Source organism: Nylanderia fulva, unplaced genomic scaffold, assembly GCF_048542155.1.
Source record: "Nylanderia fulva isolate GAGA-0341 unplaced genomic scaffold, ASM4854215v1 Scaffold53, whole genome shotgun sequence".
Lineage (NCBI taxonomy): Eukaryota > Metazoa > Arthropoda > Insecta > Hymenoptera > Formicidae > Nylanderia > Nylanderia fulva.
This window is the reverse complement of record NW_028190621.1, coordinates 130,567-149,428: the sequence shown is the minus strand read 5'-3', so window position 1 is coordinate 149,428 and position 18,862 is coordinate 130,567. Positions and strand designations below refer to the sequence as shown.

General features: G+C 34.1%; 1 protein-coding gene across 1 annotated transcript in view; it reads left to right on the top strand.

Annotated features, from left to right (window-relative positions):
- The window catches only part of Rim (Rab3 interacting molecule), a 108,920-nt gene that overhangs the window by 11,470 nt on the left and 78,588 nt on the right, over positions 1–18,862 (top strand). The window contains 1 exon segment of the mRNA XM_085487306.1: positions 10,811–11,015. Coding sequence (XP_085343432.1) covers positions 10,811–11,015 — 205 coding nt within the window.

The following is an 18,862-nucleotide window of genomic DNA, read 5'->3' as shown; positions in this document are numbered from 1 at the left end:
GTATAATATGGCGCAATATTGAAATATTTATGCAATATTTCGTGCTGTAGGGGAACTACTCGTATCTCTATAGAGTAATAGAGTAATAATAGAAAGCGACACGCTTGGAAATGTAAGAAAGTTACGAAAATAGGGGGTTTATATCTTCGGTACTTTGTCCGTATATTTTTTCCCTCTTCTCAACCCTTTTCTCATATCGATAGAAGAACAATTCTTGCGTGTCGCGACCTTTGCACGATCGCTCATAATGCAAAAGTGGGAAAGCGACTCTTTGTCGAGTGTGATCAACGTTGCGTGCGCGAGTCACTCGATTATCGATAAAGTAATTAGAGAAATATAGACGGATGTGCGCGCGTTGCGCCCCGAGAGTTGTAACACGACGCGCCCCCAGCTTTTGTTCTATCGACTAACTCGGGATTTAGGTTACGGTGTCAGGATGCGTAGCGCGACCGTTTCCTTTATTTGACAAACGGTCAAGGGTAAGGAGAGAGAGAGCATTTAGTGCAGTAGATGTGTAATATCGTTTCGCGCTAATTAAAATAAAAAAAAACTCGGTCTAATACTCCAGTAAAAGTAGACTTGAAAAGGGCAAAACTTATTCATAAAAATTAGGATTAAAATAGGATATCCTGAGGATATTTGTTATATCCAGTGTTGTGGATGATTTTAAAATTAGCTAGATAAAGATGAGATAAAAATATGTAAATACATCTTAGATGAAATGAAGATGATTTCGTTTCAAATATATACAATCCAGATAAAAGATGAATTTTTGTGAATACCTTTATTTCGATTTTTAATGAAATTCTTTATTTTAATGAAATCCTGAAAAGTACCCTTAGTTTTATTCAGGGTGTTTTTTTATAGGGGTAAAAGGAGATAAATTTTAGTTTTTTGTTAGTCCTCGAACCTACTTCTTCGAAAATCGATAAAATTCATATGTTATTTCTATATTATAGAGCGAAAAATGTAAATCTCTGTAAATTCGTGACAAGTTGCGACTGTCATTTCCCATAAACGAGTGTATTATAAAAATACCCCATCTCGATAATGATCCAATCAAATGCAGTGTTTGTTGTTATCTAAATAAAATTATCTACATGGTCATTTGGATGAAAGTTTGACGTCATCTTATCTTTATATAGATAATAAAAATATGTATTATCTATATCTGAATCTTAGATAAAAAGAAAGTATTATATCTTTACTAAATTATCTAGAATAATTTTTAGATAATTTTGGTTCAAAATCATAGTATATAAAAATACTTAAATAGTAGAATTTAAGTAGTAAGCGTTAAAAATTTATAAATAAAAATATGAATACATATATTTTTATATCCCTTTTATAATTTACATTTAATTTATAACTGTGTTTACATAAGCAGTCTTCAAAATTATTATCTAGATGAATCGCCATATAATTTTATCTTTTATCTAGATTGTATATATTTGAAACAAAATTATCTTCATTTTATCTAAGATGTATTTACATATTTTTATCTCATCTTTATCTTGCTAATTTTAAAATCATCTAAGCACAACACTGGATATAACAAATATCCTCAGGATATCCTGTTTTAATCCTAAAATCTCCAAATGTTCTAAGGAAGAGTAAATTATCGCTCATTTTTTATCTCTAATTCATTCTCAGGATATTCCAAGGACTTTTATAGAATATGAAAAGAATGTGTATTTATATTGATTTTTATATCGGAAAAAATTTACCTATATAAAAAAGTATAAGAATATGAAAAAATTACTAATATAACAATAATTCTTCAATAATGTATTATTGAAGAACTATTATTATACCAGTAGTTTTTCGTATTCTTGTAGTTTTTTTCAAAAAATACATATATGCTTGAGATAGTTATCAAACTATAACTTGTTTCGCATAATAAAAATAATTATACATGGATATTAAATTTTCATAAAATATATAATAATAATTTAAAATATTCTACAAATGTCCTGGACCATCCTGAATATTTTTAGGATAATTCTGAGGATGTCTGGGTGGTTAAAGGTCCACGTCTGGATCGTTATCGCAAGAAGATTTTGTTTAATTCTTTTGTCGATGCGTAATTTTTCATCTTTTTATCCATTTATAGATACTCGTGTAACAGCTGCGTTTGACAATTTAAAGATATAGCAGCTGCTGGGTCTTGCGAACATTCTTTCCCGTTATATTTCAGGAGGTTTCCGAATACAAAGACTCTTTGTATTTTATTTCGAACGGAGACGAAAGTCTCAACGTATTTTTAACATTTATTTATTTACCTGAATATTCGTTCATTGACAGAAGGATTAATTTCTAGAAAAATTGGAAATTAAAAATCTCTCCAAGTTCGCCTTATTTATTTTTAGGGAACGTGCAAATTACACCAAGGTAGAGAACTTATATATAAAGCATAACATAATTTAATTTAATATAGTTTAATTAATTTAATGAATATAATTTAATATAATTTATTCTAATTTAATCTAATTAAAATAATTTATGAACAAACTCGGGAGACTTTTTCCAAGAGAAATATCGTGCGGTCGAGAATTTATTGTTAGAGCGTGAAAAAATAAAAAATAAATTTTCCAAAATCTCTCGTATATATGTGTGCGGGGCAAGCTTGGTTTTTTGTTTTGTACGCGATATATGCTCTCTATTATCGAAACATGAGACGATGCCGGCACGTCGCAGTGCCAACAACCCCCCGGTCGAAGCTCGGCCTTCGTATATGTAGTGTACGCGCATGCGCAGTAGAGCGAGTGAGTGTGTGTAACGCACGACAGTACGCATAAAGCAGCAAGGACAATAAATAAAGTATACTTGTACCTGAAACTTGTGTGATTATTGTGAATACCCGAATATTACAAGTGGCGACGAGGAAGAAGAACTTGAGTGCCAAGAAGTAAATAAACAGGTAAAAGGAAAGAAAAAAAAAAAAGTAAAGTAAACTAACCTCCGTGCATTGTCAATTGACGTCTATAAATTTGCTATAGAAAACAAGTCAGTTTAGAAGATACATACAAATGACAATGTCGGAAGACTTTACTTACTTCTAAATGAATCATACATTACGAAATAAATTAATTACAAGTATGCAAAGGGCCACGCACATTGATTACAGCAAGTAATAAAAGGGCCACGCACATAAAGAATGTCAATAACGCATGAAAGTGCAAACTTTCCGGGTACTACGGTTGCTTGACGAGATTATTATAACTAAAAAAAAAAAAAAAAAAAAAAAAAATTTCGTCAGGTATAACGTATGTCAATCCTGGACAAGGGCCATGCAGTCAAAAGAACTGAAGGGCCACGCAATAAGAACAAAGGTTCTTCATGTTTCAATATTGTCGCTTACTTAATCATGACATTACAAGGGCCACGCAGATAAATCTGTTAGCAAATGCTAAAGGGCCACGCAACAAGAACAAAAGTTCTTTATGGTTCAATATTTCAAGGGCCACGCAAAGAAATCTGTTAGCAAATGCTATAAAGGGCCATGAAAAAAAATATATATTTTAAATTTAATTTCAGATCATCTAAATGGCTCAACTAGCCTCGACGCTGACAAGTCTCAATTGTTTTGATTGTGACGGTGACCCAGCTTCTGTAGGCACACGCTGGGAAAAATGGAAGAGAGCACTGGAAATATATCTATTAGCTTTGAACATAGATAAACCAGCAAATAAAAGAGCAACGCTCCTACACACCGGAGGACTAACTTTACAGGATATCTATTATAATATACCAGGAGCACACGTGGATGAAGCAGAAGGAGTAGACGTCTACAAGGTCGCACTTAATAAATTAGATGAATATTTTTCACCAAAACAAAGCAAGGTTTATGAAAGACATCTATTTAGACTGATAAAACAAGAAGAGAGTGAAAAATTTGAAAAATTCCTACTCAAATTAAGAAACCAAGCAAACAAGTGTAAGTTTACAAACATTGAAGAACACCTAATAGACCAAATAGTAGAGAAATGCAATTCAACGGAGTTACGGAAAAAAATACTATCAACAGGAGACAACATGACACTCGACCAGATTATTAGTGAAGCAAACGCGTTGGAAGCAGTCAGCAGACAACTAGAAGTCTTTAATAAAAAAGACTTAAGTCATCAAGAACGAAATAATAATGAAATCAACAAATTAGACTTTAAAAAGTACAAAAGTTCAAATAAACAAGCAAATAATAGGAATGCCGACGAGACTTGCTCAAGATGCGGCAGCAACAAGCATTCACAGTATGACAAGAAATGTCCAGCAAGAGATAAAAGATGTCTCAAATGCAATCTCTTTGGCCACTTCAGAGAATATTGCAGGACAAAACAAAAGAGAAAGATATTTGAAAAAAAGACAGAAACTAGACCTAACAAACATAAGCAAGAAGACACTAAAACTGAAGAAGTAGACTATATTTTCCATCTGGATGAGGACTCGGTTATAAATTGTTTAGTGGGAGGAATAAAGATTGAAATGCTAATCGACTCAGGAAGCAAGTGCAATGTTATCACCGATAAGACCTGGAAATATCTAAAGGAACACGAGGTAAAGGCTTATCAACAAATAAAAAAGCCAGATAAAGTACTTCTGCCATATGGAAGTAAAAAACCTTTAGACATTATTGGATCATTTCAAGCAGATATCACCATTAACACCAATAATTCCCCACGGAGAGCGACTTTCTACGTTATTCGCAATGGGACGCGAAACCTACTAGGGAAAAATACCGCAATCGAGCTAGGGGTACTGCAAATCGGTCTTCAAATAAACGCCATCCAACCACTTCCGAAGTTCAAAGACGTCAAAATTACAATACCAATAGACAAAACCGTCAAACCGGTAATCCAACCATATAGAAGGATACCGATTCCTTTAGAAAATAAAGTTAACGAAAAACTGGCAGAACTGAAGGATTCCGACATCATTGAAAAGGTTCACGGACCTTCACCATGGGTATCGCCGATGGTACCTGTATTAAAAGAAAACGGCGAAGTACGTATTTGCATCGACATGCGACGTGCCAATAAAGCAATAATAAGAGAAAACCACCCATTGCCTACGATGAACGAGATGCTACCAAACTTTAGACAAGCGAAATATTTCTCCCGATTAGACATAAAAAACGCATTTCATCAAGTAGAGATAGACCCTGATTCTCGGTACATAACAACTTTCAGCACCAGCAAAGGGCTTTTCCGATATAAAAGACTAATGTTTGGGATATCCTGCGCCCCAGAGATATTTCAAAAGGTTCTTGAAAGAATGCTTCTAGGATGCGAAGGCACATCAAACTTCATCGACGATATAATTGTGTACGGACAAGATGAACTTTCCCATGATAAAAGGCTGAAAAAAGTATTGGAAGTCCTGAAGGAAAATGACGTTCTGCTGAACGAGAGGAAGGGCATTTATAAAACCAAAAAGGTGGAATTTCTAGGACATGAATTATCGGAGGAAGGTATAAAACCCCTAGGAAAATACATAAAAGTAATACAAACCAGTCGATGCCCTACAACCATCGAAGAGCTCCAGAGTTTCCTAGGTTTGGTGAATTTCGTAGGTAAATGGATACCGAACCTGGCTACCTTAACAGAACCATTCAGGAAATTACTACGCTTAAAATTAAACAAAACAACAAATATTCAAAAATACTGGACATCAGATCAAAATATAGCGTTCCAAGACCTAAAAGAAAGCCTATCAAAAATAAAAACGCTTGGTTATTACAACCCGGACGATAAAACGCAAGTAATAGCAGATGCTTCCCCAGTCGGTTTGGGAACAGTACTCATTCAGATCGATTCCAATGGCCCCAGAATAATAGCATACGGGAGCAAAAGCCTTACAGACTGCGAAAAAAGATATTGCCAAACAGAGAAAGAAGCACTAGCTCTCGTGTGGGCAGTGGAACACTTTAAAATATATCTCTTCGGGAAAGAATTTGAACTCATTAGTGACCACAAACCCCTGGAGATAATATTTGGACAGAGATCCAAACCATGTGCCAGAATAGAAAGGTGGGTTTTGAGACTACAGGCGTTTAAATATAAAGTCATTTATCAACCAGGCAAATCCAACATCGCGGATCCATTATCAAGATTATGCAAGACAAACACACTAAAACCATTTGACAACGAAAATTATATAAATCAGATTGTCGAATATAGCACACCAATCGCAGTACCGCTGAAAGAAATCGAAGCCGCTTCTTCAATCGACGGAGAAATCCTAAAAGTAAAAAATGGCGTATATAACAACAGCTGGGACGAATCGGTTAGAAACTATAAAATTTTTCAAGCGGAGTTATGCTTCAATGAAGACATTCTTTTACGAGGCAATAAAATAGTCATCCCACCACCATTACGACAAAGAGTATTAGAAGCCGCTCATGAAGGACACCCGGGAATAGTTGCAATGAAGAATCGACTTAGAACGAAAGTATGGTGGCCGAAAATAGATAAGGACGCGGAGAACATGGTTAAATCATGCAAAGGGTGTACACTAGTCTCTGCCCCTAATCCACCAAACCCCATGAGAAGAAGGGAACTTCCGAGCATGCCATGGATAGATGTAGCAATAGATTTTTTGGGCCCCTTGCCCAGTAATGATTACTTACTAGTCATCGTAGATTATTACAGTAGATATAAAGAGATAAAAGTTACAAGAAATATAACGGCAATAGACACGATCAGAATCCTGAAAGAAATTTTCTCACGGTTGGGGTTTCCCGCGACTCTAACTTGTGACAATGGAAACCAACTCACAAGCGAAACATTTAAAAAATACTGCACTGAATGCGGGATTAAGCTATATCACACCATACCATATTGGCCTCAAATGAATGGAGAGGTAGAGAGACAAAATAGAGATATACTAAAAAGACTCAAGATTAGTCAACTAGAGAAAAAAGACTGGAAGGAACAAATATTTACATACTTAATGATGTACAATAGCACACCTCATCTTACAACAGGGAAATCGCCGTCGGAATTATTTTATCAAAGACAATTTCGAGACAAAATACCAGCTAAGATGGACATTGAAAATAAAATAATAGACCAAGAAGTAAGAGACAAGGATAGAGAGATGAAAGAAATAGGAAAAGAATACGGAGACCGGAAGAGAAAAGCTGCAGATAACAACTTGGAAGTAGGAGAAAAGGTATATGCAAGAAATATCAATAAAGAGAATAAATTAACTTCGAACTTTAATCCTACCACCCACACGGTAACAGAAGTAAATGGAGGAGATATCAAAATAAAAAACGACTCTACGGGTAAAGAGTTTAGAAGAAATATTATGCACCTGAAAAAAGTAAATGGAGAATGGGAGATAATAAATGAAATACAGATGTACTAATTATAATGTACGAATCTATTCTATCTTACTATAACTTTATTGCAATGTAATTTTATTTTATCTTATTTAATTTTATATTGGTTGATTCTATCTTACTTAAACTCATTTCAATTCAATTATTTAATTGTCTACTATTAGAAACATATGTACTATCAAAAATAAAAATAAAGAAGGGATGTAGTGTACGCGCATGCGCAGTAGAGCGAGTGAGTGTGTGTAACGCACGACAGTACGCATAAAGCAGCAAGGACAATAAATAAAGTATACTTGTACCTGAAACTTGTGTGATTATTGTGAATACCCGAATATTACAGTATATACGCGATCCAAGATCCGAACCGTAAAAAAAGTGCCGCAGCGTGCCAAGTGCGCTCGCATTTTACTCCTACCCGAGGGCCGAAGCAGGCGATTATAACTTATTTGTCGCACGAACGTCTTCTAACGAAGGCCCTGCACACACATTAACATATATATATATATATTTATATACACGTATAGTAAATCACGCGTGTGTACATCGTTTAAATACTTGCCGCATCGACAAGCAGTTTTTTTCTTCAATTATGCTGATTGGCGTGCTAGTTCCATTTTTCATTTACATTTTACACTCGTACGTGTATATGCATGTATACGCGAATTAGATTGCTGGGAATAAAGAGATGCGGTGAGATTTTAACGACCCTTTATATAGCATAAACCGAAAGCCGGTAATTAGAGAAATTCTCTATCTCCCTTCCTGAAAGCGGAATGAATGCGCAAACAAATAAAAAAGAGAGGATTCTTTTGATACACACGGCTGGCTGTTTATCCGACTGCGGAGATCGCGATATATTTAAAATGTACCGACGTCGTAGAGTGTGCCATTGTGTGTGCGCAGACGATGTTTATTTTATCTCTGCGCAGGCTTCATTAATTTCACTTGCATTTTTTTTCGCCGGCGCTCTTCGCCGTAATTAGCCGAGGGCGGAGAGAAAGAAAAGGAAAAAAAAAACAGAAGCAAAAGAGATGCGATTACGGTCGAATGGGTACGAAATAAAAACGTGGCCTGAAATTTAAGGCCACGCGTTATTTTTCGACGAACGACTGCGGCACCGCCTGGCGGAAACTTATATAAATTGCGTTGTTTTTCCCTTCCAACAATGTCACGTGAACGTCACATCCAATGCGACGTCATATAGTTGATAAATAAATATTATCGACAACCAGTCTCTCTCTAGATGTAGACGAGGCAATCTACATTCCTGTTCAGTGATTCAATGTTGTTCGATAAATTATTATTTGCAACTATGATATATGCAGAGACAGGAAATTTGTTTAATCAAAGTAAACGCATCAATTAGTTTGCACCGAATATTAATAAGAAAATACCTCTAATTAATTTATCTTAATTTTTTTATTTATTTGTTATTTTATTTTATTTATCTTAAGTCAGTTCTTGGCTTTTTCTCTCAAATTCTATCTATGAGATAGTAAATATAGACATTTATTTATTTACATTCATATATTTTATATATATTATATATTTTATTATATTATATATATTTTATTATATTATATATTTTATTATATTATATATTATATATATTATATATTTTATATATTTGAAATATATAATAGACATTTGTTTATTTACATTCATATATTTTATATATATTATATATTTTATTATATTATATATTATATATATTATATATTTTATATTTTATATATTTGAAATATTATATATATATATATATATATATATATATATATATATATAGTAGTTATGTATATATCTAATCAAAATTGATTAAGTAAGATTGATGCAGCGAAAGCTTTATGTCACGATATTCGACGATAAATCGAACGACTTTGACAGAGAATCGCGCCGGCTTAATTTCGCGCTGTACAGGACACACGGTCCTAAATTGGCTTAATGGATGCGAGCGGATGCTGGTAGTCGCAGAGTGATGGGAATGGTGGGGGGAGACGACGAAGACGGCGATAAGGGTGACGTCGGCGTCGTCACGTTGCACATTCAGGGTGAGATTGCCCGACCGCCCGTCGTCCGGACGCTTTCAAGGCGCGATTTACGGAACAGAAATAAATCTGCGAGCGAAGAGATGAGAGAGGGAGGAGCGCGCGAGAACTGTTATCTCAGGTGATTTGGTAGAACGCCGGGAGTCTGCAAATGCTGGAGTTAGGGTTGACAAATCTGGCTGCCGTCCTCGCGGGACATAGTTTCCATATTAGAAACAGCTGGCGAGATCTTCTCGGCTCCGCCGAGGAATTTCGTCAGGCGTCGAGATCTATGACGGCGCTTTTTTCTCAGTTTTAGTCAATTTTTTTATTATTCAATTTATATGTGCACTGATTCTATTAAGCAAATTTTTTAATGTTAATGCCCGACAAGAATATAAGTTATAAAGAATATATATTAATTACAGAATTATACAATATATAATTAATTTAATATTTTAATTATAAAGAAATTAAAATAAGAAATCTGAAAGCTTCTGAGATACAAATTTAGGCATGAAAAGGGTTAGTAAAAATCAGGCGCAGATTTTAGATACAACAAAATTATTTTTAAATTCCTCTATACTTATTTATAGAAAAATAAAATAATAATATAATAAAATATGATTAGTTATATGATTAATGCTTCTTTTTTTAATGAACAGACATATTTAAACAGAGTTTTAAATATTAATAGGAAAAAATGTTCGATGCCCAGCAAGAATTATAACGAATATATAATTAATTTAATATTTTAATTATAAAGAAATTAAAATATAATAAATCTGAAAGCTTCTGAGATACAAATTTAGGCATGAAAAGGGTTAGTAAAAATCAGGCGCAGATTTTAGATACAACAAAATTATTTTTAAATTCCTCTATACTTATTTATAGAAAAATAAAATAATAATATAATAAAATATGATTATATATATGATTAATGCTTCTTTTTTTAATGAACAGATATATTTAAACAGAGTTTTAAATATTAATAGGAAAAAATGTTCGATGCCCAGCAAGAGTTATAACGAATATATAATTAATTTAATATTTTAATTATAAAGAAATTAAAATATAATAAATCTGAAAGCTTCTGAGATACAAATTTAGGCATGAAAAAGGTTAGTAAAAATCAGGCGCAGATTTTAGACGCAATAAAATTATTTTTAAATTCCTCTATACAAAAGTAACATAATAATATAATAATAATAATAATATAAAAATATAATAATATAATAAAACAAGAAAATAAAAATCTGGCTCTTATTAGCCCTTTTCATACTTGAAAATAATTATCCGTTGATAGAAAACCAATAATTAATTTTTAATTTTTTTTCATGAAAAAAAATTGAGTATAATATTGAGATGTGCTGATAGGGACATGTTTGACAGTTGTCCGTAATATCGCTTTTCTTTAATAAGTCTTCTCTGTGTGTCTGCGCAGGCGAAAGCAGGATGAGGTGCAAGTTCTCGAGGAAACGATACGAATGCGTTCGGAGAAGCAGAAGAAGGCAGGTGTGGAGCTGAACGCCACGTGTAACTTATGCTTGAAAACCAAGTTCGCCGACGGCGTCGGCCACATCTGCAACTACTGCGAGGTCCGGTGCTGCGCACGCTGCGGCGGAAAGGTCACTTTACGGTCGAGCAAGGTAAGTGCGAAAGCACGCAAATAAATGGCCAGGAGAGTCGTGTCAGGTCAGATTGATGGAATTGCATCTGTCCTGACACCTTTCTTCTTTTTCCCGCTTTACGTTCGGCATATGCGGAAAATTACCCCTTCGAATGCCGTGACGTAAAAAAAAGATTACATTCGCGGAAAATTATATAGATATATCGAAGAGAGATATCTGCAGGATATATATGATGCATGGTAAATCAAGGTGATATAAATTGATTTGATTACGTCAATGCTTTGGACGTAAAATATTACATCTTTGTGTTCAGCGACTCTCTCTTCAAAAATATATATTTATAATTATACATTTTACATAGATATATATATTTTTTTATTAATTTTATCAATTATTTTGTTAAAGTCATTTATACATTTTATATAAATTACTTTAATAAAATAATTAATAAAATTAATAAAAAAAAAATATATATATATATATATATATGTAAAATGTATAATTATAAATGTGTAATAAAATAAATTATTTTGTTAAAGTAATTTATACTTTTTACATAAAAAATTACTTGAACAAAATAATTAATAAAAAAATGAAAACATATAAAGTAAGAAATATAGTGATGCAAATGGTAGTTAATTAATCGGAGCAACACCAAAAAGTGTGGAAAATAAACCCATCAGGCCCGCACTGCTCTTAGAGCGAAAATTTATCATGAATGGTAGAATGTAGCGGTAAAAAAATATGTGTAAACTTGTCTTGATTTTGTAAATTTTATCTCGCAGCTTCTTTTATTTTTTTTTCAAATTTTACTGTCTTGGCAAAATTAGCAAGTGCAAAAATGAGGAAAAAATTGTAGATGTGTAACAGTTTTTTTTTTTTTTTTTCAACGCAACACGAAATTGCATTCGATTAAACGTATAAATTGTACGAAAACAGACTCACCTTTTGCATCTGGAATATTAAATATTAATGTCCCGCTGTTCCACAAATTAACCTTATCATCGAAACTATTGTTTCTCCCCGTCATGTTTCATTTCTCTCTCTCTCTCTCTCTTTCATATTTCACGGCCGTCTGTTCGGTCAGTCAGAAATTCGCGATTACCTCATTTCGTGACGACATACGGGGGATGACGTACGGAGATAATTCACTGCGATTTGACGCGGGCGAAATTTAGCGGCGATAACGTTATCGAAACTCGCGAGTGAGAGAGAGAGGAAATGTCGTCGTTCGGTAAATATCAGCTTCCTGGAAACGATTAAGTCGCACAACGGATTAATTCGGATAATCGGTATATGTCGCATAATGTCGAAATACGTCGAAATAATTGACCTATCTATATATACCAATTAACCCTTATCTATACGTGGGCGCGAAGCCGTCACTAAAAAGCCACACTCGGATACGGTTCTTTTTTTTTTTTTTTGCTTTCTCTTCATTTACATCGGAGTGGTATTTTCTGCTCTTATATATACTCGCGCAATTTCGACCGGATTTTCATCGACGAAGATGGAGGATTAACGTCCGGCGGATAGAGCCTGCAGGAGACGAATATCGGTGACATATATATATATATATATATATATATATGTATATAGATGGATAGCGTACTTTTAAAACTTTGTTATTATCCCCGCGCCTCGTTTATTCTTCCTCGAAAATCCGGCTGGATTTTCGCAAACAGAAACTAACGCCCGTCGAATTTGCACCTCTTCTGTTCCGTTCCGCGATTATCCTCCTTTCGCAAATATTATTCTTATTCCCCTGCATCGGATTACACACGCCTACATATATATATATATATATTTGGTAGATCGATTTATCAAACTCGGACTCTTTCCGGAACTTCCTATTTCTCGCGTTAAATAATATAGAAATAGCATATGAAGAATTTAATCGATTTTCGAGGGGATTAATAACGATAAATTTTTTGGAGCAAAAAATGACACTTGACCAGTGTTGTACTTAGATGATTTAAAAATTAGCTAGATAAAGATGAGATAAAATTATGTAAATTTATCTTAGATAAAATGAAGATAATTTTGTTTCAAATATATACAATCTAGATAAAAGATAAAATTATATGGCGATTCATTTAGATAATAATTTTGAAGACTGCTTATGTAAACACAGTTATAAATTTTAAATGTAAATTATAAAAGGGATATATAAAAATGTAGGCATTCATATTTTTATTTATACATTTTTATCGCTTACTGCTTAAGTTCGACTATTTAAGTATTTTTATGTGCTATGATTCTAAACCAAAATTATATGAAAATTATTCTAGATAATTTAGTAAAGATAATATTTTTTTATCTAAGATACAGATAATAATAATATATATTTTTATTATCTATATAAAGATAAGATGACGCCAAAATTTCATCTATATAATTTTAGATAACAGCGAACACTGCATTTGACTGGATCATTATCGATGGGGTATTTTTCGTTTATGGGAAATGACAGTCGTGAATTTACAGATATTTACATTTCTCTCTCTATAATATAGAAATAACGTATGAATTTTATCGATTTTCGAGGAGGTTGATAACGATGAATTTTTCGGTGCAAAAATGACACTTGACTGAATCATCATCGATGGGGTATTTTTATAATACACTCGTTTATGGGAAATGACAGCTCGTCGCGAATTTACAGATATTTACATTTCTCTCTTTATAATATAGAAATAACATATGAATTTTATCGATTTTCAGGGGGTTGATAACGATGAATTTTTCGGTGCAAAAATGACACTTGACTAGATAATCATCGATGGGGTATTTTTATAATACACTCGTTTATGGGAAATGACAGCTCGTCGCGAATTTACAGATATTTACATTTCTCTCTTTATAATATAGAAATAACATATGAATTTTATCGATTTTCAGGAGGTTGATAACGATGAATTTTTCGGTGCAAAAATGACACTTGACTAGATAATCATCGATGGGGTATTTTTATAATACACTCGTTTATGGGAAATGACAGCTCGTCGTGAATTTACAGAGATTTACATTTCTCTCTTTCTCTCGCGAGCGCGATAAATAGAAGAAATATAATATTAGACTTTTCCTTCATTATTTTTAGCCCAGTAACTTTGACGTTATCGATTATCGTATCTCCCGGTTTTATTTAATGACCCAGTTTCGCGACAGATAAATTACAAAGATTCAATACTCGAATAATTATCGAAAGGAAATTCAGATGAGACATTTTTGGGATATAAATATACACGCACGCACGCCTTTTGACGTCATGTAAAATAATTCCGATATGCGTAAAGCTCTCTCTCTCTCGCCCCCCAATAAATTATGGAATATCCTCCCTTTGTCCCCCTCTTTTATAACGAGCATTTATTTTTCACGATCGCGTTTTTTCGAATTTCTCCTTCCCTTTCATCCCATTTCCAGCTTCGGATTATTAATAAAAAGTAAAAAATCCAGGGAGGGGGCTGATCAATGACGCGCGAGCGTGGAATTTGACGCGGACTCGTCGGAATCGCGCGTAAACGTAGGCGTGGGTGGGGTAAAGTTTTGTGTAGTAAATCCCCCTCTTGCCTGACCCCCTTCTCCTCGCCCCTCGCCCCTCACCCCCCCGGGAGGTTGCGTGCACACGTGCGCGCGCGCTACTCACGCACGCCCGCACGCACGCTTCCGTCATGGCCACGAGTACGCGAGTACAATGACAAACGTCATCGCGGGCGAGCGTCGTTACGACACATCATCGATCCGCCGAAGACGAGAGGGAGGAGAGACAGGGAGGGGGTGGCGGAATAGCTTTCTTTTCATTCCGAATGTGAGCGATACCCTAGTAACACACTATATCCGGAAGGCATTCGGAGAATATCCCGAGGATATCCAGAGATTTAAAAAAGGAGATCCAGAGGATATTCAGAGGAAATTCGAACATCCTTAGGATGTCCTCTGAACGTCTTCGGATATGTGTGCTGTCAGGGTGGAACTCTCCCTCTTTTTTCTCGTGTAGAATCAGCCATTTAATTGCGTCAAGATAAAATAAAAGAAATTAAAAAGTGACGAAAAATACGGTTACCACCTCTAACTCGTGCGATTATCGATATATCGAGCTATATATATATATATAGCTCTACCCTGACAGCACACATCCGAAGACGTTCAGAGGACGTCGTGAGGATGTTCGAATATTCTCTGAATATTCTGAATATTCAGAGGATATTCAGATAGTATTCAGAGGATATTCAGAGAATATTCAGAGGACATTCGAACGTCTTCAGGATGTCCCTGAACGTCTTCGGATATGTGTGCTGTCAGGGTAGAGTTCTTTCTCTTTTTTCTCGTGTAGAATCTGCCATTTAATTGCGTCAAGATAAAATAAAAGATATTAAAAAGTGACGAAGATACGGTTACCACCTCTAACTCGTGCGATTATCGATATATCGAGCTATATATATATATAGCTCTACCCTGACAGCACACATATCCGAAGACGTTTAAAGGACGTCCTGAGGATGTTCGAATATCCTCTGAATATCCTCTGAATATTCTGAATATTGAGAGGATATTCAGATAGTATTCAGAGGATATTCAGAGAATATTCAGAGGACATTCGAACGTCTTCAGGATGTCCCTGAACGTCTTCGGATATGTGTGCTGTCAGGGTAGAGCTCTCTCTCTTTTTTCTGGTGTAAAATCAGCCATTTAATTGCGTCAAGATAAAATAAAAGAAATTAAAAAGTGACAAAAATACGGTTACCATCTCTAACTCGTGCGATTATCGATATATCGAGCTATATATATATATATATATATAGCTCTACCCTGACAGCACACATATCCGAAGACGTTCAGAGGACATCCTGAGGATGTTCAAATATTCTCTGAATATCCTCTGAATATTCTGAATATTCAGACGATATTCAGAGAGTATTCAGAGGATATTCAGAGGATATTCAGAGGACATTCGAACGTCCTCAGGATGTCCTCTGAACGTCTTCGGATATGTGTGCTGTCAGGGTAGAACTCTCCCTCCTTTTTCTCGTGTAGAATCAGCCATTTAATTGCGTCAAGATAAAATAAAAGATATTAAAAAGTGACGAAAATACGGTTACCACCTCTAACTCGTGCGATTATTGATATATCGAGCTATATATATATATATATATAGCTCTACCCTCACAGCACACATATCCGAAGACGTTCAGAGGACATCCTGAGGATGTTCAAATATTCTCTGAATATCCTCTGAATATTCTGAATATTCAGACGATATTCAGAGAGTATTCAGAGGATATTCAGAAGATATTCAGAGGATATTCAGAGAATATTCAGAGGACATTCGAACGTCCTCAGGATGTCCTCTGAACGTCTTCGGATATGTGTGCTATCAGGGTAGAACTCTCCCTCTTTTTTCTCGTGTAGAATCAGCCATTTAATTGCGTCAAAATAAAATAAAAGAAATTAAAAAGTGACGAAAATACAGTTACCACCTCTAACTCGTGCGATTATCGATATATCGAGCTATATATATATATATATATATATATATATATATGCAACTATATATGCTATTACGTCTGTGCGTCGTCGTACGGGATTCCTTTCTCTTCGCTCTGTTCCTTTTTTTTCTCCACCGTTCCGGCCTGGACTCGTTGCGTGGGAGCCTATGAATGGGGCGCGTCCCTGCGTGACGTCACACGCGGCGCTGGTTCACATGGAGGGAGTGGGTGTCTGGGTCGAGAGAGGGAGGATCGGGGCGCGGGAGTGTCGGAGAAGTGGGTGGCCGGGTGGATGGTGAGACATTGGGCTGGGTGCAGGGGAGGAAGGGGGGTACATGACGCAACATATTGATCTAAGTTTGGTAGGGAGGGTGCGTGATAGAGAAGCGGAGGAGAGGGAGGACGAAGGGTGGCGTGTAACGAGGGGGGGGGGGAGGGAGAGGAGGCGGGAAGAAGGAGAAGGGAATAAAATATACGCTGTCCGTCAAATCTATACGCTCTTCTGGGATTTCTCAATGCATATACAATTTTACCTGAGGTATATATATGTATGTTACGTTGCTGGTATCACTCCCCGAGAGGTATCTCACGATCGGAGTGAGAGATAGATGGCGGATAAACATTCTCCGACGACGTTTTGGCCGCGTTGCAACTTTGTTAAGATCCTAGGGGATCTAGAGGGGAGTCTAAAGATGAGACAAAGTCGCGTAAAGAGGGATGATAAAGATCCATTATGAAGTATTTAATTAGTAGCCTTCGAGCAGTGTTGTGCTTAGATGATTTTTAAATTAGCTAGATAATGATGAGATAAAAATATGTAAATTCATTTTAGGTAAGATAAAGATGATTTTGTTTTAAATATAATTGTATATATATGGCAATTCATCTAGATAATTTTCTAGATAATAATTTGAGACTGCTTATGCAAACACGGTTATAAAAAAATTATGAAAGAGATATATAAGAATATATGTATTTATATTTTTATTTAGAAATTTTTATCGCTCACTGCTTAAGTTCGACTATTTTAAGTATTTTTATGTGTTATGATTCTAAATTGAAATTATCTGAAAATTATTCTAGATAATTTAGTAAAGATAATACTTTTTTTATCTAATCGTAAGATGCAGATATAGATCATATTTCTATTATCTATATAAAGATAAGATGACGCCAAAGTTTCATCTAGATGATCATGTATATAATTTTATTTAGATAACAGCAAACACTGGCGATGAGATTTATTTTTGTAGAGAGATCACATATTCAGGGTGTTATTGCAGTGTAATTTTTATGTATTAATCAGACTACACAGTTGAAAAATTTGTGTTAAATTTAATAGTTATCCCAAACGGTCCACAGAAATTTTTGTGTTAATTTAACATAGTATGAATATATTAAATGGAGACACAAATACTGTGTTAATATTTTAAAATAAATGCAAAACTTCCAGTAATTTAAAAAATAAATTTTGTGTAAAATTAATATAGTTTTAATGTAAAAATTAACTAAAGTATTCATTTTAGAATTTATCATCCCTACTTATATTATAAAATAAAATATCAGCATTTTTTGCTTTACATTTTAACATATAAATCTTGTTACTATTGAAACAGAATATATTTATTATGTAAAATTATTAAAAATAGATGCACATTGTGTTATTTTTACATCTTATTTTAGTTGTTTTAATAATTTAATACTTAAGTTCAATTAATACAACAGCAGTATGTTAAATTAACACCTGAATGTGTTAAATATTTAACACAAAAGTTTTAACGGGGATCGTTTTTAAGTAAATTTGTTGTTTTTCTATAATAATAATTTAAGTTCCTAATTTCTTCGAATATTAACAAATATTTTTACCCATATTGTTTAATGCGCTAAAATGAATAGAAAAAAATGATACTTAATTATTAATATATTGTATTGGGGCAGCCAGAACTCTAATAATTTTTTCAAAATTTAAAAAATGGAGGCTAACTTTACATACTCGTTCCTTCTTCTTCGTGTTTCCGTCATGTTACGTTGATGTTGATAGCGTGACTTGGCGAATTGTTCCTTCTTTTGATCAAATGACTATGCACATTTTCTCATCTCGAGAGTGTATTAAACCTTATAGAGTATAGTGGTTTCGTAATACACTTAAGAAATGCTTTTTGATACATATAAGGCGATAATGTTATAAAACGTCAGTCAATTTGACAGAAATATAGCATCAAAATAAATTTATTTGCACATAGGCGTCAGTTTTATAAATAATTAATGGTGCTTTGTAGGAAAATTTCAATATCAAAAATTTAAAAAATTAGTCTAATAATAAAAAATTGAATTCTAAATGGAATTCGAGAATTTGATGAAGGGTCAAATCCACATTCA